Below are 23,550 nucleotides of genomic sequence, written 5' to 3'. Positions count from 1 at the left end.
ACGCTGCCTAAACATTTGCACCCCCTAGCTGTCAGAACTCAAAAACATAGGATTTTTATCTCTTTTACATTCCTGCTATGATAGAAATTTGAGGCAGATTTTATGCACATGGCCTGAAAAATACCTCAGAAGCAAATGTCAATCTTACTCAATCAATTCATTTACAAACTCTGCACTCATACAACTCAGCCTCTGTTCAGGTTTGTCATCCCATGCACACTACCCACAAGGAAAAAATTAATTAAAATAAAAGTCACAACTCTGTATACTATTTAAGTTGAATATCCAATTATAAATTGGTACATCAAACTGTCTAAATAAGATGTTTTAGCAATCTTGTTAAAAAAATTCTCGGGCAAAATATATCTAATTTTAAAAAACACCCCAAGATTTTTTAAAAACACTGTACTATACAACTTATAGGAACCTTGAAATAGGTTTACAAGGTTTTAATCAAGGTATTTACATACCAAATGATGTAAAGCAAAAAAAAGAAAAAAAAAGAAATCTAATTTCCAATGACATTTTAAAATGTACTAATGCATCAAAGATTTGTATGAAATTAAAATTAAGGCTTTTTCTGTATAGTAATTTGTATAATTTTAATTTTACATAGTAGCCAACCTTGGAAATGTCAGTCTTAAACATTCTTATTCATCCACTGCATTCAATGCAGTGGAGTGTGTTAAGTGTTACTTCAAATAATTACATTGCTGCTACTTCTATGTTGAAGCATGCTTTTTAAACACTGTATTCAATATTTACAATGTATATCATTTAAACTTCATGTAAAAGCATAAGAATGACTGTCTGACTTTAATACAAACACCATACTTGGAATTTTTCCCCCAAAATGAAATGTAATTTACTACAGTTTTAATAATCAACACTTTTTAAAGTTTTAAAAATATGTCTTAATCTGGACCACCAATATTTGCTCAAGTAAGTCAGACAATGCTGTTCCTTATTTAGGTTGCAAAATTTCTTTTATCAGTCTGGCTTCAGTTTCTTTAGGCACAGAGAAAGTATTTCCTCCAAAGCGACTCCAAAATCATGCATTTCTTCTCAATATCACTTTTCTGCTGACTTCAAATGTGGTCCACCTTGGGGGAGGGGAGGGGAGTATCAAGGTTCAAGATGAACTTATTTGTGATTCCCAGTTTTCCATGATCCTCCCTTTTTTGCTCTTTTAAAAACACAGTGAGTTAAAATACTGAACAGCAAGATAAAAATGGAATAGTATCTAAGAATCAAAATGTATTACCCATTTCTCCTATTATATCAAAATTTGTAGTCAGAATTGTCTTAATTGACTTTATTGTAGTTTTTGTACACAAAGAAAAATCATGTTCATATCCATCATGAACAAAAACTTAAAAAGGCAGAACTAGAAGACATGTGTCCTTCACCAAAGCAAAGCTGTGCTAAAGGTTCCAAACATTTCAATTTTTAAAATAAATATTTTCATTTTCCGATGTCTACTTTCATGTCTTCAGAGTGTCACAAGGAAATTGAAGCTATCATGAATTACATTTTGTTTAGAGTCCCAGCTCACTGCGTTTGGTAACTGGCCATGCCATATCCAGCCTGGTTGGGAGGAGGTATTACAGGGGGAGGGGCTTGTCCTTGGGGAGGCTGAGCACCAAATCCACCCATCCAAGCAGCTGAAGGTGATTGACTTGGAAGAAAGAAAGAAAAAAAAATCTTCAGCAAACGCAAAGAAAAAATTATCTATACAGTTATACAAGTCAAGCAGAGCCTAATCATAAACAAGGAATCAACATACTTAAAACAGAGAGGAAAGAAATGATACATATCCACATATGCAAAATATATATTCCAATATTAGTCTTAAATTTTTGCTAAGATAACATATGACTTCTCTGAAAAGTATCTCAAAACTGATTTTTTAAAAATGACAAATGATTCAACTCATCATCTACCCATCATATATGGCACACATGGTATATCAATTTATAAACAATTTTAAAAACACAAGTTTACTTTGTAAACAGGAGGAAGAACTGGTGAAAATAAAGGTTTGGGCTGGCTAGAAAAAGCACAAGGGACCAATGCAATCTATCAATAAAGGAAAAAAAGTGAGCTTCTTTATATTAGATACATTTCGGAGACTTCTCACACAAGCCAACAGGCATAAATCATTAAATTGCTGAACATATCCAGACAGAGATCTTTTCCATGAAAGAATAAACAAGTAGATAAAACAGTATATTAGAAATGTACATCAAATTCTACCAACTGCTCATAGAGATAGGAGGACACATCACATGTTACCCCAAACTCCCTTTCCACCTAGATAATAAAAAGCAAATTTTTAGCATTACAAATCACTTTTCGTAAGGTTTCTACAATGCTTATAATGCCACATAGTTAATGCCACACAGTTCAATGTATTTAGTTTCAATAGACTCTCCCTAGGAAAACAACTCTTTAATTCCTTTTGTCGGAACCATATGTGTTTCTACACCTGGAAAAACTCAAACAACTTACTCTACTCCAAATCCTTGTTGATTCCACGGTTGCCCGTATACTCCATAAGGTGGTACTTGCCACCCATTTGCCATATACTGTCCATACTGTTGTGGGTTTCCATAAACTTGGCTCCACTGGCCCCACTGACTATAGTCGACCTAGGAAAAAGCAAATTACTGTTTTAGGGAACAAGTAAGAAACACAGTATTTGAAGAAAGTGGGAGACAAGGAAGAGAAAAACTAAGCACCCTGATGTGACTAGGACTCTGTTATTTATCATTGTCTAAGTTTATTGGGGTGGTGACACCTGTGAAAAGAAAGTATTAAGATTCAGTTAATACCGCAAAATAATCACTTTTGAAATAGCATTACTAAAATCAACTGAAAGCAGCTATACGCTTTACTTTTTTGTTTGCTTTCTTTTACAGTTTCTAAAGCTTTTATGTAGACATGTAAGAAGGAAACCTTAAAAAGTGCTATGAAAAACTGAATTACCTGTTGGAAGTTTTTAGTCATATCAGGAGATTCTTTACCCCAATAGCATTTAACAACATGTCCTTCAATTGTAGTACCATTCACCGAAACAATGGCATGGGCCGCACTTTCATGGGTAGAAAATCTAAGATAAGAGGAGAATGAAGTTTTTTGTTTTTTATTTTTTTAAGTACTTAGTAAGTAATACAGAAACTCCTTAATTTATAACTATCGACTTGGTATTTTCCTAAAGTACATCATGCAGGAGTTTAAAGTTCTACATTACAAAGAAGTACTAAAATAACAAACTCTGATACCTGAGGGGATCAAATAATACAACTGAAAGGAATGGATCAGACTTAAGGTAGGATTTTACCTGACAAATGAATAGCCCTTCTCTGGAAAAACTCTGATTTCCATAATTTGCCCAAATGGTGAGAATGTCTGTCTCATAAGCTGATCTGAAAAACATACAAATAAAATATTTAAGGTTTATGTTATCCTGAAATTGCTGCTAATAATGATGAAGCTCCAGAGAAGGGGATCAGAAAACCAGACACTATACCTGTTAACCCAGAAGCAATTCCTCCACAGTACACAGTACAATTTTTTGGACTTGACTGGTTCACTACATCTTCAAATCTCAACTGCTTAGTGTTATCTATATGCAGAAAGAAAACAAAAATGTTGATGGGGCCTCCCTGGTGGCGCAGTGGTTAAGAATCTGCCTGCCAATGCAGGGGACACGGGTTCGAGCCCTGGTCCGGGAAGATCCCACATGCCGCGGAGCAACTAAGCCCATGAGCCACAACTACTGAGCCTGTGATCTAGAGCCCAGGAGCCACAACTACTGAGCCCACGTGCCACAACTACTGAAGCCCACACGCCTAGAGCCCGTGCTCCGCAACAAGAGACGCCACCGCAGTGAGAAGCCCGCACACCACAACGAAGAGTAGCCCCCGCTCGCCGCAACTAGAGAAAGCCCGCGTGCAGCAACGAAGACCCAATGCAGCCAAAAAAAAAAAAAAAAAAAAAAAAAAGTTGATGGTTATACAGCATTATAAAACTGATTACCATATACTATTAAGATATGCCTCATAGTAGGGAGAAATAGAATTTTTTCTCCTTGACACTATGATCTGACCTATAAAATCACCTGGTTCACAGCTCCAAATATACTCGCATCAAAGCCCAGTTATTTTCCCACAATTATATTGAAGATGAAATGAGTCTTGAAATGCTAATAAAATTTCAATTTTAAGAAATTAAGACTAAATTAATACATGATTTTGTGAAGTATCCATAAAAACATATAAAGGAGACATATCTTACTTTCTTGTGTACTTTTAGGTGCAGGTGGTTTACGTGTGGCCCAATTGGTTCTGATTTGACGACCACCCAACCACTGACCTCCCATATGCACAATTGCATTTTCTGCATCCTACGGAGAAAAAGAAAAAAAAACAGCAATTACAAATACAGAAAAGAGTGGTTCATAAGACTCATTAAGATGAAATAAAACGTTGGCACTTCTGGATCCAATAAATCTTATCAGTAAGTGACTCATTAAAGCAATATTTATTTATAGATTTTAAAATACCAAGATAGGGACTCCCCTGGTGGTCCAGTGGCTAAAACTCCACGCTCCCAATGCAGGGGGCCCAGGTTCAACCTCGGGTCAGGGAACTAGATCCCACATGCTGCGACTAAGAGTTCGCACGCTACAACTAAAGATCCTGCATGCTGCAATGAAGATCGAAGATCCCGCGTGCAGCAACTAAGACCCGGTGCAGCCAAATAAATAAATTAAAATATTAAAAAAAAAAAACCCAGGATAGCATTTAAGCATCAAGGGAAATTATAATTCAAACATAAAAGGAGAAAATTACAATCCCACTGATCACCAAAAAAAAGACAAAGTTGTTTTCAAATATCTTAATTTTGTGGTTGATTTGTAATATGACTTTTACTGAAGTAAATAAAAACTCTTGATACTATGGTCTAAATATCACCTAACCCCCCCAATCTACATTCTAATAGCAATGGACTATGACACAAGATTTAAAACTTAAGACGGAAGACTTCTGCATTATGATTTAGAATGCTGTAAAACTGAGTTCTACAATAAACTGAGTTAGGTATGGAACTCATGCCCCCTACAGTGGAAGTGAGGAGTTGTAACCACTGGACTGCCAGGGAATTCCCAAAAAATGAATTTAGGAAGTAATGTGAATTTGCAATGAATCTAAGCAAAAAAAGGATACAACTCCTGCCCTTTATCTTACTGCTTCAATAAAATGTCAATAATTTAAGTTGTTGAAACTGTTCCAAAACATTAATACCAAAGCCCATTTTATTATCTGATGTTACAGTTAATGCAAATGCTTAGATATTTGGTACCTCGTTCTTAAATACATGCAAAAATCAAGACGAATTGCTTAAAATTTCACTTACATAATTTGCTGTAGTCATTAACGTCCCAGCTACAAAAATATGGATAATAATTAAAAAGTTAAGGGACTTCCCTGGTGGTCCAGTGGTTAAGAATCCGCCTTCCAACGTAGGGGATGTGGGTTCAATCCTTGGTCGGGGAACTAAGATCCCACATGCTGCAGGGCAACTAAGCCCACGCACCACAACTAGACAGCCCGCGTGCCCCAGCTACAGAGCCCATGTGGTGCACTACAACTGGAGAGAAGCCCATGCGCCACAACTAGAGAGAAGCCCACAAGCCACAACTAGAGAAGCCTGCACGCTGCAACAAAAGATCCTGCATGCCGCAACTAAGACCCAAGGCAGCCATACATACATACACACATAAATAAATAAATAAAAGCATTTTAAGAAAGTTAAAATTGAGATTTTCATGGTTAAGACAAATATAATTTTTAAAAAACATTTATTTTATTATTTATTTGGTTGTGCCGGGTCTTAGTTGCGGCAGGTGAGCTTCTTAGCTGCGGCATGCTAATTCTTAGTTGCAGTATGCATGTGGAATCTAGTTCCCTGACCAGGGATTGAACCCAGGCCCCCTGCGTTGGGAGTGCAGAGTCTTAACCACTGGGCCACCAGGGAAGTCTCAAGACAAATATAATTTAACTTCCCTTCAAATTCTGAGATTAGCTCGTTTGTCCTAGTTGTGAGTTTTACTTCTAACACATCTTACCCTAAGTCACAAATGCAAGCTTCAATATACTTCATTATAATCAGCCTATTTTTCCCAGTTATTTCCAAGCTTATGAAAAAAAAGAACGAACTACACCTTATTATTAAAACAAAATTACACAATAGTTGTGTTTGTAGTCAACATCCAAAAATATTCATTAATAACTAAATTTTGCATTAAATTCAAACTGAGTTGAAAGAACATACCAGTTTATTATAAAAAGATACAAAGCCATAGCCTTTGGATTTTCCAGTTGCCATGTCTTTAACTACTCGGGCATCCCTGTGAAAAGAAGCACAGCTAAATGAGGGAAGTAAAAGTCATCCTCAAAATAAAAACTAAAAGGAACCACACACACTGTATTGTGAGCATTTTTTTAAATAAAATTCCAGTTAGCCCTAATTAACTACAGCCATTCCTGAACTCTCCCTAACGCTTCTTTACCTGTTAGAAAAAAGCAGTAGGACAAAAACATGTAATAAACATGCAACCTAATCAAATAGCCTGTGCTTTCTAAACTAAATGCTCAAATTTGAAGATTAATAGGAACAATAGTTTCCTTTTCTAATATTCTATTCACTAGTGTCCTCTAAGGTTTACTGGTTCTATAAATTACTGTAACAATGCTAACTACTTTACCATGCAATCTCTAAATAGTTAAATGTCTTCTGCCTAGTGATACAAAATATATGAAATATTAAAAAATTGAAAAAGAGGAAAAAATAGGAATTAAAAAGGCATACATGGCCTGTTAACAGATTTCTTTATTTTTCTTGGTCAATTCTCTACCATCATTTTGGAGTTTGGGCAGCTGTAAATTTTGAAAAATTGACATTTTCAGAAATTTAAGAAAGGAGAATAAAAAACTAACAACAATGCTAAGCACACCAGTACGAAAACAACAAATTTACACAGAAATTTTAGTGAGTAAGTTAAAATGATTGGAAATATAGAACTCCACTGAATATAGAATGTTAAAATGTAAATACTAAAATATGTATATATAAATAATGTATAATAAGAATAAATAGAAATGAGAAAAAAATCTACAACTGAGTTCCAGTGTGCACAGTTCCTTGCAGTTAGCCTTCAAGATCCTGTCCATTCTTATGAGCAATTCTGCAAAATAACCAGAATGCTATTACTTTTAATTGTGACTTGGACTTTAGAAAAACTGCAGGTCTCAGGTATAAATATAGATTGAAAAACAGCAACCTGTATTATTTTTTATACTGATTTTTAAAACAGTACTACTTACCACATCTAGATTAAAAAGCAAAGTAAATATCAAAATAGAAAATTAAGAATTAAATCTACCAAATAAATTAAATCTACAGAACAACAAATTGTAGAGAGAAATACTGTTGTTCTTAGGTGCAACGTATTTTTGTAAAGTAGTACTAAAACATTTAACTTCAATCTATAGGAAATAAATACATAAAATAAAGTGATTTTAAGCAGATAGATAAATTGTTATAAACATTTTATAGAACTTGTAACACTTAAAATTTTCCAATATATTTGATCAAGTAACATACAGCAAAATCTGACACCAACTTTGTTTAAAAAAAAAAAAAATCAATCCACAATTGGGCCCTACCCTAGCAGAATCAAATACCACTAACAAAAAAAATCTACTAATTAATCCCACATTTATGGCTCAGACATTGAAACATTTTACTACTGTAATAATGCTACTTTTCAGCTAAAATATCAAAACACATTTATCATTATAATTAAACATGTACATTTCCAATTTCACAATACATTCAAGGATTCACCTACTTTCCCCATTTATAAATTCCTCCTATAAAAGTTTAATACACAGTATGAATCATTTATTTTTGGTTAACCCATATCTTTAACCACCAAAGTCTGAAAACACTTGACAAAAAGCTGGACTTTATAATAAGTTTTACCACCCAAGCATCTGCTTTAAAGATAACAAACAAAATCACTTAATTTTTAACATATTATACACAGGATTAGATGAAAACAAGACCCCCAAACACTGAAATGACATTAACATTTTCAACAACATCTACTAATCAAAAAAACAAAACAAACAAAAAATCACACTAACTAGGGAAAGAAAATCTTAATTCTGATACAAGTTAATCATGTACAATTTTGCCTATCACTATTGAATATAGTATTAATTATGATACTTACGATATTTTACCAAAGGGGGCAAATGCTGATTTGATATCTTCTGTTGTAATTTCTGGACTCAAATCCCCAACAAACACGTGGAAATGATCTGAAATCAAAGCATTTGGTAATCAAATACTTAAGAAGTCAGGTACTAAACCTTTTTTAGGCAACACTAAAGGAAGAAAAAAACCTATTTGAGCTGGTAATGCTGCAAGGATAATTTTAGAACTCTTCCACAGTAAAATGCAGCAGGAGTACTTACTGGAAGTATCTTTTTTCTGGCTACTTGGTGTTGTTGCCCAGTTTACTTTGACCTCCTAAAAATAAAGATTATATTTAATAAAATTATTAGGCATGTCATTATGAATCACAACACTTACCACTTATTAAATCATTTTATCAAGCAGGATTATTTTGGTAAAAGCACTAGGCTGAATAAAGCAAAACCATAGCTTGGCAGAGCTGAATATTTGTTAAAAACTTGCTAAGAAAGAATACAAACTAACTTGACATGCAAATATATATACTCATAAGATGCCATCATTTCTTATCTTACCTTTCCCAAAATTTTTCTCCCATTCATAGCAGCTAATGCAGCAGCTGCATCTCTGTGTTCATAAAATTCCACAAAGCAATATGGGTCATTGCTTGTATGCTGCAAAACAGAAAATCCAACAGAAGAGTTGACCCTTCTGCTATCGGGTTGCTGAGAAGAAAATCCAGGAAAAAACATTACTGATAGCTAGGCATGTAAGAGGTGAGATTGCATAAGCTTATGAAAGCCTAACACTTTAAAAATAAGATTTACACCTATACCTGACTTTGCACCTCAGAATACTGTTGTACTCAAACAGAACTACAAAGCAGTACAGAATCATGACTACCAGCATTAAATCAAAATACAGAATTCTGGTGAAGTATGTTAAATATAAAACAGAAGTTTATATTAGACCAAACAAAACCTCAAGTTCAGATTTGAGAGATAAGGACCACTCCTTACCACTGCTCTTCTCTCCCAACATTATTTTCAAAGGGATGAATTCTATTTATGCATCATAATCCTTCATAAACTGTATCCCATGACTATAAAAAAAATACAGAAATGAACCAACTTTACAAACTTTACTCCTGATCGAAACTAGGATTAGTACTATTGATACATATAATAAGACGAGATTATGTATTTCTTTTTTGTACAAGGAAGGAATAAGAATGAAAAAAGAAAAATTTCAGTTTTATAACAAGCTGTTGAAATGAAATCCCTACCTTTCAAAATCTTCTGAAGCTCTGGAGATTCTATACACTTTGAATTTGGTCTTCCAAAGACCAGAAAAATATACTAGTGATTAAGAAAAGATTTTCTGAAAATGTGTCTGAATAAAATATTCCACAACAAAGCTAAAATTTTATATCACAAAACACCAACATAAGAGAGTGAATACCTAAAGAGCGGATATAAGTACACGTATAACTGATTCACCTTCCTGTACACCTGAAACTAACACAACATTGTAAATCAACAATACTCCAATAAGAATTTTTAAAAAGTGAGTACCTAATATGACACCAATGAATATAAAACACCAATATAAGGTGAGAAAGTACCTAAGATATAACAACTGTAACACCTATGAACCAAAATGGAAATGAATTTTATAAGATTGCAACCTATATTGAACAGCTACACAGTTGTACAAATGTATTTTTACATAAGGTTAAAAATATCACTATTCAATGTAAAATATCTAAAAATAATGTTTAAAATGTGGAATTCCAGTTGCACTTACAAGGGATTAAAAATACCAGATAAAATAAAGCTCTTTTCAACAACCACTGTTTTTCATTCCAGGGAAGTTTTAGAAGAAAAATCCAAAATAAGACGTCTAAAACAATAGTGGTGAAGCAACCAGAAGGCATTTCCTTGAGGGGAAAAAAGCGTAATCATTAATACTGACAAGAAAACTACTATGGACTCTCATACCAAATCCTATTGTTGTAGCCACGTGAACACTGTTCTTACGAGGCAGAGAAAGGAAATAGGGAAAAGACTCCAAACAGAAATACGCACTCAAATTCCTTTTGTAGAAAAGTTAACGTTTACCAGTAACACTCACTGAAGAAAAGGTTTAATGGTAAATAAGAAGCTAAAACTGTGCTAGTCAACTTTTCCTCGTACTCCTACCTCTTCTGCCCTGATGGTCTCTAAGGAAAACACTGTTAACCATAGCAAAACATACAGGAGTCCAATGGTAGAACTATGATAACAACGGGCTTTAGTGAACTAGTCTACTCATGCATACTGACTTCAAATGTACCTAACTAGTAGTAGGCCAGATCCCATTCAATGTATGTACATACATGCACACACACACACATATATTCACATCACACTGCATTTCATCTCATTTAAGACACCATTTTTTGTCACTGTCAGAGATGTTAAAATTTTTTAACATTTGCCTTAGAATTGACAATATACATTCATTACAGTATACAGGGAAAACTAGAATCTACGATAAACAGTATCTAAAGTAAAACACCATAAAACTAAGGGGAGGAAAGGGATTTCTCATACACTAAAATGAAAGTTATGAAAGGAAACGAATAGTCTGTACTAGAGTTCATGAATTCATGCCCTTTGAAAGCTTCCCATTTACACCACCACCAAGTGACACTCTGAAATCAACTGTGTCCTTACCATGCTGTTGTCACCAACTTTTGTTGGATGACATAAATGTCAAGACAAAGAAATATGAAATTTTACAACTATTTACAAGTTCAAATGTAGGAGCTGTAGAATACAGATAAATGATGAAAGTTCACTTCAAACTCCTCCACCCTTCCATATGGCTGACCGTGCACACAGGTTTTAAAAAATATATGTATCAAAAATTTTCTAGTGACTCTCCACTTTCTCACATTTCATTCTTTCCTAAACCCACTCCAGTCAGTTCCCAACCCAATCATGGCAAGGAAACTTCATGTTGAGCTCACCAATGACCTCCCTGCCATCTCTGTGAACCCTTCTCTGTCCTCACCTTGACTTTCAAGCAGAATTCAAAACTGTTGACAACTCTCCTCCTCTTCTAAATATTCTTCTGTAGATTCCACCATACTCTCTTGGTTTTCCTGTTTCTTCACTGGAGGATCTTTCAGAAAGTATTTCTTCCTCCTTAACTCAAACTATAAATGTCACTTAAGTGTTGAGATGCTCCAGGGCTCAAACGTAGGCCCCCTCTACTCTCTTCTCTCTCGGTGCTCTCTCTAGATCTAGGAGCTAGATCTTATCCAGTCCCATGGCTTCAAATGATCACTGTAAGCTAGTATCATCAACACTGGTCTCTCTAGAGTTCCAAAACAGTTTATCCAACTGCCTACATATAAAGTCCATTTATATGTATAATGCACATCTTAAAATTAACATTGCCAAAACAGAGCTCGATTCCCACCACTCCCCACCCCCCAACCAATCCTGTGCCTCCCTCAGTCATGCCATCCCCATTTTAGCAAATAGCATTACCATACACACAACTGCAAACAAGAATCTAAGGGGTCTTTCTTGATGTCTTCCTTTATGTCCCACGGCCAATCCAGTCCTACTGATTCTACCTCCAAAATGTATCCCAAACTTATCTACCTCTATTTCTATGGCTACGACTCTGAAGAACAAGCTCCCCACACCCCACATCATCTCCTACCTAGGCTAGTGAAATAAACACAGCTGGTTTCCCTCTCCTCCCACTCTTGCCCCCTAAAATTCATTCCCCATACAATAACCATTTTCCAAATAAAGTAACGTTAAAAATGCAAATAAGGGCCTCCCTGGTGGCGCAGTGGTTAAGAGTCCGCCTGCCGATGCAGGGGATACGGGTTCGTGCCCCGGTCTGGGAGGATCCCATATGCCGCGGAGCGGCTGGGCCCGTGAGCCATGGCCGCTGGGCCTGCGCGTCCGGAGCCTGTGCTCCACAACGGGAGAGGCCACAACAGTGAGAGGCCCGCATACCGCAAAAAGAAAAAAAAAAAAAAATGCAAATAAGAATACTTCATGAGGAGGACTTCCCTGGTGGCGCAGTGGTTAAGAATCCGCCTGCCAATGCAGGGGACATGGGTTTGAGCCCTGCTCCGGGAAGACTCCACATGCCGCGCAGCAACTAAGCCCATGCGCTACAACTACTGATCCTGCGCTCCAGAGCCCGCGAGCCACAACTACTGAAGCCTGCGTGCCTAGAGCCCGTGCCCCGCAACAAGAGAAGCCACCGCAATGAGAAGCCCGCGCACCGCAATGAAGAGTAGCCTCCGCTCGCCACAACTAGAGAAAGCCCGCACACAGCAATGGAGACCCAATGCAGCCAAAAACAAACAAACAAATAAATTAATAAAAAAGAATACTTCATCGCCCTACTTAAAACCCCCACTGCAACCAGAGTAAAATCCAAACACTCTGTCATGGCTCATACTGCCCTATGTGATTCCAAACCCTGACTGCCTACGCTATTATACTCATTTCCCACCATTCACCAGGTTCCAGCCACCCTGGTCTTTGGTTCCACAAATGCACCAAGCTCATTACCAACTCAAGGCCTTTGTATGGGCTGTTCCCTCTGCCTCCAGCTCTTAATGTAGATGGCACCATCTTGTTATTCCTATCTCAGCTCAAAGAGGTGATTTCTGATAGTAGTCATTATCATGTTGGTCCCATACCAAACATCCATAGTCTAAAAAAGACTCATTTGATCTTTTAAAATTTGGTTGAGTCAACTGCTCACTGATCAGAGATTTCTAGATCACAGATCATAACCAAAAAGCCTCAACATTCAATTATGCAACTTCAGTTCCCATCTCCTTAAGAACCTACATTATTACTTTCACAAAATAGATGCCAACTGCAGCAAGACGTCATCCCTCACCACCTAGCCTATACAGCACCAACACTGCAATCATCATCACAGAACTGTTACATTCTCTTCAAAGCTCTTATTCCTATCCGGAATTATCTTGTTTCCTTGTTATTTACAATACTCTCACTAACATGTAAACTCCTGTGAACCTCACTGGTCTAGCTCTGCATTATATCCCCAATGCTTTGAACAGTGCCTAGCACAAAGTAAATTTTTGATTAATTAAAGAAAGAATGAATAAATAATCAAAGACAGGAAGGAAAGAAGAGATAATATACCAGAACAGAGTGATAATCATCCTTATTAGTTAAGAATGAAGATCAAAAGGCCACTTTGCTTTACATATTTTTAACAGTTCCCCTCCATCTCAGAAGATAACACAAACTCCTTAGCATAGCTCTGCCCGCTGCTGAACACTCCTGCCTAGGATTAGTCTCCTAAGACAAACCCCTTTCGAAACTCCAACCATGTTATGGTTTCTATCTTTCCCTCTATCTCACAAGCACTCCCGCTCTCTGTCTACCAGGCTTGATCAACATTCTTCTCTCTACCTGGATTCCCTTCTTTCTCAAATTCCTGTCTAGCCAGTTTCCATTACTATCCTTTTCGGTTTCAGCCTAGACACTGAATCCTCCCCTGACTAAAGACTGTATGGACCTATAAGCTCCTATAGCACTTTAAACTATCAACTTCCACAGTATTTATTATCCTATATCATTAGTGCCTATTATTTCCTATTTCCCTCATAGACTGGAAAATTCTATCACGCTAGGAACCATTTTATTCACCACTGTATCCCTAGCACTTACCGTGGTATCTGGTACATACTAAATAGTTGAAAAAAAAAAGTGTTAATAAATAAACTGAAACCCGAGTCATTGGGCACTGCTACAGAGTCTTAACCAGGAAAGTATAAAAAGTAAAGTAAGATTTTTTTGAAAAAAAGGAAAATAAATTATCCTAACAATTTAAATTCCTATCCACATAAAGTTGTTCAGTCAGCATTTACTAAAATTGCTGAAGGTGCTTGTGTGGCACTATGCTCATAATAACCTAATGTTCTTCTACACACACCAATTCTTATTGGAAATATATGAAATACAACATTCTTATTGGAAATAGATGAAATATAACCTAGTTTTTCCACATTCTGAGATAAGCTCTAACAACTTTACACAAGCAGAATCACTTGAAGATAACTACATCATGAAGGACCCTTTGAAAATAACAGCACAGAAACTCTGTCCTCTCAAATAAAACTCCATTCTAAACCTAGTTTGTCAGTCAAATCAAATAAGTCAACACAACATGAATCTCTCCATCTAGTAACTTGAAACTTAAAATGATACTAATCAACTCATGTATCTCAAACTGTTAAACATTATGCTAACTGTCAGAACAGGGAACTGGGAAGATCTTACCTCTGTTATCATTTTACAGCTTTTACAGGGTCCAATCTGACTGAATAACTGAAGAATAAGAACTTCTGTCACATCTCTGGAGAGGTTACCTACGTATCTGTACAGAAAGAAAAAAAAAATCAGCAATTTCCCTTCAGCTCTGGCTCTAAAACATTATCATCTACTCATCACCTATTATTTCATTTTAACTTCCTCTGTCTTCAGTAAAATTTTTCCAACTCAGCCTGATCCTTTGAGTGTAAGATTAACTCTCATTTAGGAAAGCAGTAATTGTTCTTAGGTCACTAAAATATCACTTCAAAAGACTCTATTAAAAACAGGGCTTCCCTGGTGGCACAGTGGTTGAGAGTCCGCCTGCTGATTCAGGGGACACGGGTTCGTGCCCCGGTCCAGGAGGATCCCACATGCCACGGAGCGGTTGTGCCCGTGAGCCATGGCCGCTGAGCCTGCCTGTCCGGAGCCTGTGCTCTGCAACGGTAGAGGCCACAACAGTGAGAGGCCTGTGTAGTGCAAAAAAAAAAAAAAAAAAAGAAAGAAAGAAAGAAAACACACATCAGGGGCTTCCCTGGTGGCTCAGTGGTTGAGAGTCCCCCTGCCAACGCAGGGGACATGGGTTCGTGCCCCAGTCCGGGAAGATCCCACATGCCGGTGAGCCATGGCTGCTGAGCCTGTGCGTCCAGAGCCTGTGCTCCGCAACGGGAGGGGCCACAGCAGTGAGAGGCCTGCGTACCGCAAAAAAATAAAAAATAAAAAAAATCAATATGACCTTACTTATCCCCCAAAGCATATTATTCTGTACCTATATATCATTTTCTCATCGTTAGAATAAAAATAATAAAAATTTAAATCAGTCTCAAGATAACTACAATTAGATATGAAACACAATTCAAAATAATGTATAACACACACATATAATACCACAAATATTGATTCATTAAAACACCTGATCATAGAAGGATATCAGACACAAGGTGAGTTTACCTTAGACCCCCAACCAAAGCAATTACATGAACAAAGAAAAGAATTAAAGTTATAGCAAAACACAAAGATTGAAGGATTTTGTTCTTTCTGTCTTGCCAATAAGATTGTTATGGATGGTAGGTCTTCATAGTTTTGTTTTAGGAGAGTAGGGTAAAATAAAATTCATACTCAAAAATGCATCAGAATCAACAAAATACATCTTTATGTAGATAACAAAGCAAATATAAAGATTTCTCTAGAAATTCAGGGAAAATTTAAGACAAATCCAAGTATACTTTTCTCCTCTGCGGTACGCGGGCCTCTCACTGTTGTGGCCTCTCCCGTTGCGGAGCACAGGCTCCGGACGTGCAGGCCCAGCGGCCATGGCTCACGGACCTAGCCGCTCCGCAGCATGTGGGATCTTCCCGGACCGGGGCACAAACCTGCGTCCCCTGCATCGGCAGGAGGACTCTCAACCACTGCGCCAACAGGGAAGCCCCCAGGTATACTTTTGAATATAACATATCTAAAAATTGTGGATTTTTAAAAAAATTACAAATTGAATGTATGTATTTTGTATAAGAAACTTAAAGTACACGTAAGTTTAAAAGAAAAGACCACCACCACCCAGAGATGACCACCTTGTGTCATGGATTTTTTTTTATTGGAGTATAATTGCTTTAAAATGTTGTGTTAGTTTCTGCTGTACAGTGAAGTGAATCAGCTCTATGTATACATATATCCCCTCCCTCTCCCCCATCCCACCCATCTAGGTCTTCACAGAGCTCGGAGCTGAGCTCCCTGTGCTATATAGCAGGTTCCCACTAGCTATCTATTTTACACATGGTAGTGTATTTATGTCAAACCTAATCTCCCAATTCATCCCCCCCACCCTGTCCAAACATCCGTTCTCTAAGCCTACCTCTCTATTCCTGTCCTGCAAATAGCTTCATCTGTACCGATTTTCTAGATTCCACATATATGTGTTAATATACAATATTTGTTTTTCTCTTTCTGACTTTCTTCACTGTGTATGACAGACTCTAGGTCCATCCACATCTCTACAAATGACCCAATTTCATTTCTTTTTATGGTTAATATTCCATTATATATATGTACCACATCTTCTTTACTATGGATCTATCTTAATTTAGCTTAATAAACTTTAAGTCTTTCTCGCACTCAGCATATAGTTCCTAAAACTCACATCAGTTATGATCCTCATAAACCAAACAACATTTATAAAATTTAACACATTTTTTTTCTGGAAAGTAAAAGGACATAAGTTTTATTTTCCTAACTATAATATATAACATCTGGAAACAATGTACTGAGACCAATATAAGCCTTGTATCTACGGTTGCCATAGTTTAAGATAGGATACTCTGAAAGGGAAAAATAAGACTGAGAAAGGTAAGGTTAAGTGTTAAAAAGAAAAAAAAATTTGATTAAGAATGAATAGCAATTTTCTTTTCACCTAAGAATTTCACTGCAATGGGTGCTAATAACTTTAACACGCTCTAAAAATGAAACACAAGTCCAACGTTACTTAAATGGAAGACTAAACCAGTGACAAACTGGTTTAGGTCCACTATGCCACCTTTTTGTTATATTTAAAGTAGAGCAGACCCATCAGTAGGCTGTGCAGTGACATACTTTTCCCAGCAGTAGTGAAAGGTTATAGGCTTCTGAGCTAGCCAGACAATTGCCTATTTTTTTTTTTTTTAACTCATAGGGGTTTGTGAACCTGTATCCATGGAATTTCTTTTTGTACAAGGTGGACCAATCTGTAAAGAAAATGAACAGTGACCTTGGTCTCTGAAGTGTTAACACTCAACTAACCTAAAATGCTAATAGTTAGCTCATTTCTAAGAGAATAGGAGTGGATAAAACTGATTTTCACATATCAAAGCTAACTAGCAACAAAGTTAAAATTATCACTTGAATGTAACAAACTGTAAATGATTTAAATAATTTTAATTTGTATGACTGTTTAATGATTTTTCCAGGAAAAAACTGCACGGGCCTTAATTACCTTACATACCTAACAGTCACAATTAAAGCTGTTACTGTTTCACAGGATTTTTATTCCAAGTCAACGTATTTCTAATCAATTACAGATTTTGAAGAATTTCTAGAGGCACATTTAGATATAATAATTTATATTTCAAGCACTGATAACAAAGAGCAAAAGGTTAATGCAAGTTTAGAATGTCATGAAATACTTAGAGAAAAAGTTTAGTTTTAAGGTTTCCTATTTTTCAAATATCTCCACTACAAGTTCAGTTGGTAAAGCAGCAAACTCCAAAAACTAATATAAAAATGGCCTTCCAGGGGCTTCCCTGGTGGCACAGTGGTTGAGAGTCCACCTGCCGATGCAGGGGACACGGGTTCGTGCCCCGGTCCGGGAAGATCCCACATGCCACAGAGCGGCTGGGCCTGTGAGCCATGGCCGCTGAGCCTGCCTGTCCGGAGCCTGTGCTCCGCAACGGTAGAGGCCACAACAGTGAGAGGCCCGTGTACCGCAAAAAAAATAAATAAATAAAAAATAAAAATAAAAATGGCCTTCCATAACAACATGTAGAACATCTTAATTTGCCAGGATAAAAAGGATATAATTCACCATATAATTTCACCTAAATTATACACAAACCTGAGACTGCCTTTTCCTTTACTCACGGGTTCTGTAATTCATTCACCTACATTTGCCTTCATCCATCATAACACTTAATACAGAAACATCTTACAGCTTTTAAAATACTATACAGCTTAAGTACCTTTACGTTATCATAAAATTATCTGTCCCAAAATAAATACTAACAAAAATATCCAACTCTTGACCTGGTAAAAACATCATCTCTTGGTAGCATATAGAAATATTTCCTTTTTCTTTCTAAATCATCTACACTTCACTTTCTTTCTGCTTTGGTTATAAAATCGTCAATATATTCTAAAGTTCCAAGGGTTTAAATATAAAATTTCTACTTGAAGAACACATACAAAATAACAGAAAAAGACAAATGGCTCAAATTCTTGTACTGAGATCAATTCAAAGAGTAAACACTTAGGAAATTCCAAAACGATTTTTAACTCAAGGCGGGGAAAAAAAGCAAACCTTAGGTCTATTTTGTCTCCTAAGAACAGGAACTGTAGGAACTAACGCATTAAAAACGGAAAATGATGTCTTTATCCCTAAAGTCAGGGTTAAAATCAAATTTGAGACTAGAACTTGGCAGTTTCACAGTAGGCAAAAGTTCACATTGCCAAACTACTTCCTATGTACAACCAGGCAGAATTTTATAAGAACATCATGCCTTTCAGAACACTAATCACACTTTTCAATACTGAATGTGCTCTCACTCTGAAAAGATTAGCCTTACGAAGGCTGAAATTACCAGCACTTTTACAGAAGACACTATGGCTAAGTAATATTTTTACTTTTGTTCTTGCAAATTCCTATATAAGAGGAGATTTTGCAACAATATCCTTCAATGGGCCTCTCATGTGCTGATCAATTTGTCGATATTTCATTTTAGGAAGGAGGCAGGGTGGAGGAAAGGTGCAGGAGGTACAAGTGAACTGCCCAACTATATAAGGAACATCAACACACATACACATACATTTTAAAGAAACAGAAAATATGATTAAATTGAATGAGAGGCTTAATTACAGCCACAATATAGCCAAATCTATGGTACAGCTAATCAATTTTATAATGGGATTTAACAGTATTTACTGCTATTGCCCTTAGATGTTCAGATTATACTCTAAATGAATGGTTTATTTCCTCCTTTTGACTGAGTCTCTATCGGGAAGAAAACAGCCTTAAAGATGGCATTGCATTAACATGGTATAATTCCAGATCCACAATTCCTACTCATTTTGGTGCATCGAGTAGATGAAGAAAATAAAACTACAATAGAACACCATTACAATTTAATGTTGTATAACAGATTCAGATATACCATGGATCAAATCACTGCACTCAAAGCTACACACAACACAAATCTGAAATGTGGGTCCTACAAGGTAGGTGTCAGGCAGTTCACTTCCAACACCAGTGTTATACAGCATGATCTCATTTGTTTTTTTAGATCCCAAGATACCCAATACATTTACCCCCCAATACAAAAAATGTCAAATGGGAACAAAGAACATCAGAAAACAGACCTTCAAAGAAACTATATGACAAATTTTAGGCTCAACATCAAAGCAATTCTATATCACTTTAAATACCATCAAATAAATTAGTAATACTGTAGGTAATGAATATTTAAAGACCTACCTAGGCTATAAACACCATATTGTTTTCTGATGATAGAACCATATGTCTTAGCTTGTGTGTCTGCAGGAAAAAAACCTCACTAGTAACACACAGGCATATTAAGAAAACAGTTTAAGATAAGCTTTGTTAAGAGTACATTCTTTTAAAACACACTATCCACTTGAAAGCCTAATCCAAAGATCATGATGTAAAATAAAAGAAGGATCTCCATAAATAAACAAAAAACCCTACTAGGTATCAACCTCTAAAGTCACCTTCAAAGTTTTTATCATGTTACTTGTATCTAAAAGAACCCTTTGAGAAATATGTAAAATGAACACTTTAAAAAAATATGCATTTTTATTAAAATCTGACAAAAATCCACTTGTGAAACATTTGCTTTTATCTCAAAATTTTACATTTCAAATTTCAAAAAAAAAATATATAAAAATCAACAGACCTCACCACATATGACCATCATGGCTGCTTATATAATTTTAAATCAATCAGGACTTTAAAAAAACGGACTTAATATTAATTTAATGAAAGGAAGTATACAGTAATCATTGTAAAACATTTGAGTACCTCTTACGTTCCAGGCAGTGAACTAAGTGCTGCAGGGGTAAGACCTAGGAAGATGTAGCAGTCCTTGTCTAAAAAAAAAAAAAAAAAGTCCTTCCCATGGAGAAGAGTGGGAGAAGGAAAAAGGAAGACAGAATAGTAAACATATACTGACATACAGGTACAACGAAGCTCAAGATGTTTCTTTACTTATATGTATACATGTCACATTTTTAGATAACTGTAAACATAGACAACTTAATTGTGTTTCTGAGAAAGAACAGGAGACTGGAGAAGGTAGAGGTAAGAAATAAGTGACAAAGAAGTTAGCTTATTAGTCTATGGTCTAAGATCTGATGGAGATGAGGAGATGGCAGGTGCAAAGTGCTTATATGAATTAAAGGTACTGCAATAGCATTTTGTTTAGCATGACAAAACAGGAATTCTTCATAAGGAACAGATAGATACAGTTCATGAGAAATATGCCTTGAGGATTTACCAATTATTCAGTAGCTATTATGATGCGATGACATTTCAGATTTTTAAATACAAAGTAACTTTTCTCGTTGTTAAATACATGCTTGCTAGGCCTAAATCCAGCTTTCCCAGATGCTTCCATCAAATAATACATTGCTAACTAAATACCAAGTCTTGGCTTCAACAGATGTTAGAGGACAAATTTCAAGTTTGTCCCAATTCTCTCTTTTCTGGGAAAAGAGAGCAGAAATGGAAGACAGCACAAAACATAAATATTGATACAAAACTTCCTACTAAGCAGACTTCCCATTCAAGCATTTGATGTACTTAAGTTGACCTCAAATTCTCAAAAGGGATAGCAGATACTTTAGTGAGACATTAGAGAAGTAGGAATAAAAAAGTGTAAGCTCCCCCCCCCGCCAAAAAACCAAACTTGTATTAATGTTGAACATAGACATCTACCTTCTTTACTGAGCAAACTTTCTTTGGTAGGACTAGAGATGAGAAACTAGTCAAACTTCCTGAGTACCCATTCACCTTCATCTGTTCCCCAAAAAGTAATTTTCCCATCAGATAGCAGAGCCAAGTGAACTATGATCATATCAATACCAGGCAGAGGCAAGAGAAAACAAAGCAGCGACCTGACTGACTCCTTGCACTCGAGGCAGGTGTGCTGAGCTTCGAGAGGCTAGGAAAACCCAACGTGCCCAACTTAAACATTCAATTAGAAATTACACTTAAAAAATGCAGGAAAAAAGAAAGGAGTGTCACACTATTTGGAAGGAATGCAAATGCTGAGTCATCACTCTTCATTAGGAAGGAAAGGAAACTCGAATAAGCGATTCAAAGACGAAATTCATTCATTACACTGGGCTTCAGAGTAAAGAGCAACAGCAAGATAGAAGAAAAAGCGCTCAAAAGACACATCGAATAGCTGATAAAAACATCATTTTATTCAACTCTGAAGGTCTCGACCCACAGATTTGGAGGGGGTAACACCACTTTAACAACTGGTTGTCAGTTTAGCGCAGGTAGCGCTCAAAGTAAACTTCTTCATCCAAGAAGGGAAAGATGTTCCGGCGGCAAGAGGGATCCCTTTTGCACTTTAAAAGTAGCGGGCGCTGGGCGAAGTGTTTCTGACAGCGTGGGCGGGGGCACGTGGGGCAGAAAGACAGTAGGGGCTTGAGTGGTGTTAGAATGTCCGGCTTCCTCGGAGAGTCAACTTGGGATAAGAGCCGGGAGCGACTGGGGACTTGGAGGGCGTGAGTGCTAATTCCTCGCGGCCCGCAGGGGATGTGGCTGCGGTCCCACCCCCCAGTCCCACCCCCACCAGGCCCAGCCCCCGTGGGGGACCGGCAGCACCCGGCCCGGCCCAGGGCCCCCGGAGCAGAGGGGGAGCAGGAGCTCTCCCGGGCCTGACAGGCTCTGCCGTGCAGAAACCCGGCTTAGGAGGAGGATGCAAAGAAGGGCGCGAGAGGAAAAGGTCGAAATAAGCCCCGGACCCCAGGAAGTGACTGTGTTTGGGGGAAGGGAGCGCTTCCTTTCTAAGGAAAAAGGGACAGATGAGGAATGCACTTCGCGTCCGCGCCACCGCGGCCAGGGAACCGCCGAGAGTCCCGCCTTCGGCCCCGCTCTCCTGCTCCCTCCCACAGCGTCCCGCGGTGCCCGGGCCTCTCGGCGCCTGGCACCCCTCGTCTCGGGTACTCACAGAGTCCGGGGCTGCCCGTCGTCTTCCATCATGGTGGGTGCGACGGAGCGATCCCGGGACAAGGGGGAGGGCAGGGCCGGGGAGGGGAGGGGGTGGGGAGGAAGGGGAGGGGGGCTACGGGCACCGGCTGGGGACAGAGGAAAAGGCACCGAACCCCACTCTCGGGCTCTCTCCCCCCAGCCCGCTCCGGACACTGCGCTCCAACCAGGAGGAGCAGGAGGAGGAGGAGGATGAACAAAATGGCCGCCGCCACCAGCCAGGCAGGAAACGGGGCAGAGCGCAGGCGCGGCCCGCCAGGTCACCGCTCAGGCCAGCCGCGACAGCCTGCAAAAGGGATAACTCAGTGAGGAGGAAAACGGGCCGCTGAGGAAGCCCTGTGCCGGGTCACGACGGGTCACGTCGTGGCTGTGTGCCTGCTGGTCGGCGAAGCCCGGCCAGCTCAAGAAGAGATAGAGTAAAAAGAGAACCGCCAGGAAGCTGAAATTTCTGGGAATTGTGGTCCTGGAAATGAGAGAGGGAAGCACTTTCCCAAAGGGCTTCTGGGAACTGCAGTCCAAAGAAGGCGGCCGGCGCCCGCGGCGCGCTGGGACGCGAAGAAGAGACTTCTGGGGAGTGTAGTCTTGGGAGTGTAGTGAGACGTGTGGCGACCAGGAAGCCGGCGCGCTGGGAGGGGAGAGGAAGAATAAAAGCGACGTTAAAAGGCGGGGAAACGAGGCGAGAAAGACTGCTGTCCGGGAGGTAGACTACAAGTCCCTGAGTACCTCGCGCTGGGGGCTGTCCTAGGGCTGCTCCAGGCATTTTAAGGCTCTTCTGTTGGCTCAGCCCGAGCTGCTGCTCCGCCTCCGTCCAGCCCGAGAGCGGTTTCTTCAACTGCGGCTGAGGCAGTGCTTTGGCTCCGCGTGGTGTCTGAGCCCTCAGGCCCTTGCGGCCCTCCTGTATCAATCAGTCAAAACGGCCGGCCCGCGGTCATCAAC

The 23,550-nt window shown here is 38.2% G+C and overlaps 1 protein-coding gene across 6 annotated transcripts; it reads right to left on the bottom strand.

The window, feature by feature from the left end:
• Positions 1-588: 588 nt before the first annotated feature.
• Positions 589-23,085, bottom strand: TIAL1 (TIA1 cytotoxic granule associated RNA binding protein like 1). Of its 6 annotated transcripts, XM_060098864.1 has the most exons (15): positions 22,577-23,084; positions 20,416-20,483; positions 19,852-19,911; positions 14,607-14,703; positions 9,288-9,370; positions 8,844-8,942; positions 8,550-8,604; positions 8,306-8,393; positions 6,340-6,415; positions 4,300-4,408; positions 3,533-3,628; positions 3,344-3,428; positions 2,989-3,112; positions 2,512-2,651; positions 589-1,678 (listed from the first exon to the last, which is right to left on the bottom strand). In XM_060098864.1, exons 6-15 carry the CDS (start codon positions 8,868-8,870, stop codon positions 1,552-1,554), a joined length of 927 nt encoding a protein of 308 aa, XP_059954847.1. In that variant the 5' UTR covers positions 8,871-8,942; positions 9,288-9,370; positions 14,607-14,703; positions 19,852-19,911; positions 20,416-20,483; positions 22,577-23,084; the 3' UTR covers positions 589-1,551. The 6 variants fall into 6 exon arrangements, with proteins under 6 accessions (XP_059954847.1, XP_059954835.1, XP_059954842.1 ...); XM_060098852.1 differs by lacking the exon at positions 9,288-9,370 and having other exon boundaries at positions 8,844-8,993; positions 22,577-23,085; XM_060098859.1 differs by lacking the exons at positions 9,288-9,370; positions 20,416-20,483 and having other exon boundaries at positions 8,844-8,993; positions 22,577-23,085.
• Between the last annotated feature and the right edge of the window lie 465 nt (positions 23,086-23,550).

Source organism: Mesoplodon densirostris, chromosome 1 (genome assembly GCF_025265405.1).
Source record: "Mesoplodon densirostris isolate mMesDen1 chromosome 1, mMesDen1 primary haplotype, whole genome shotgun sequence".
Lineage (NCBI taxonomy): Eukaryota > Metazoa > Chordata > Mammalia > Artiodactyla > Ziphiidae > Mesoplodon > Mesoplodon densirostris.
Note: the sequence above shows the minus strand (reverse complement) of the source record. Positions and strands in the feature narration are given on the sequence as shown.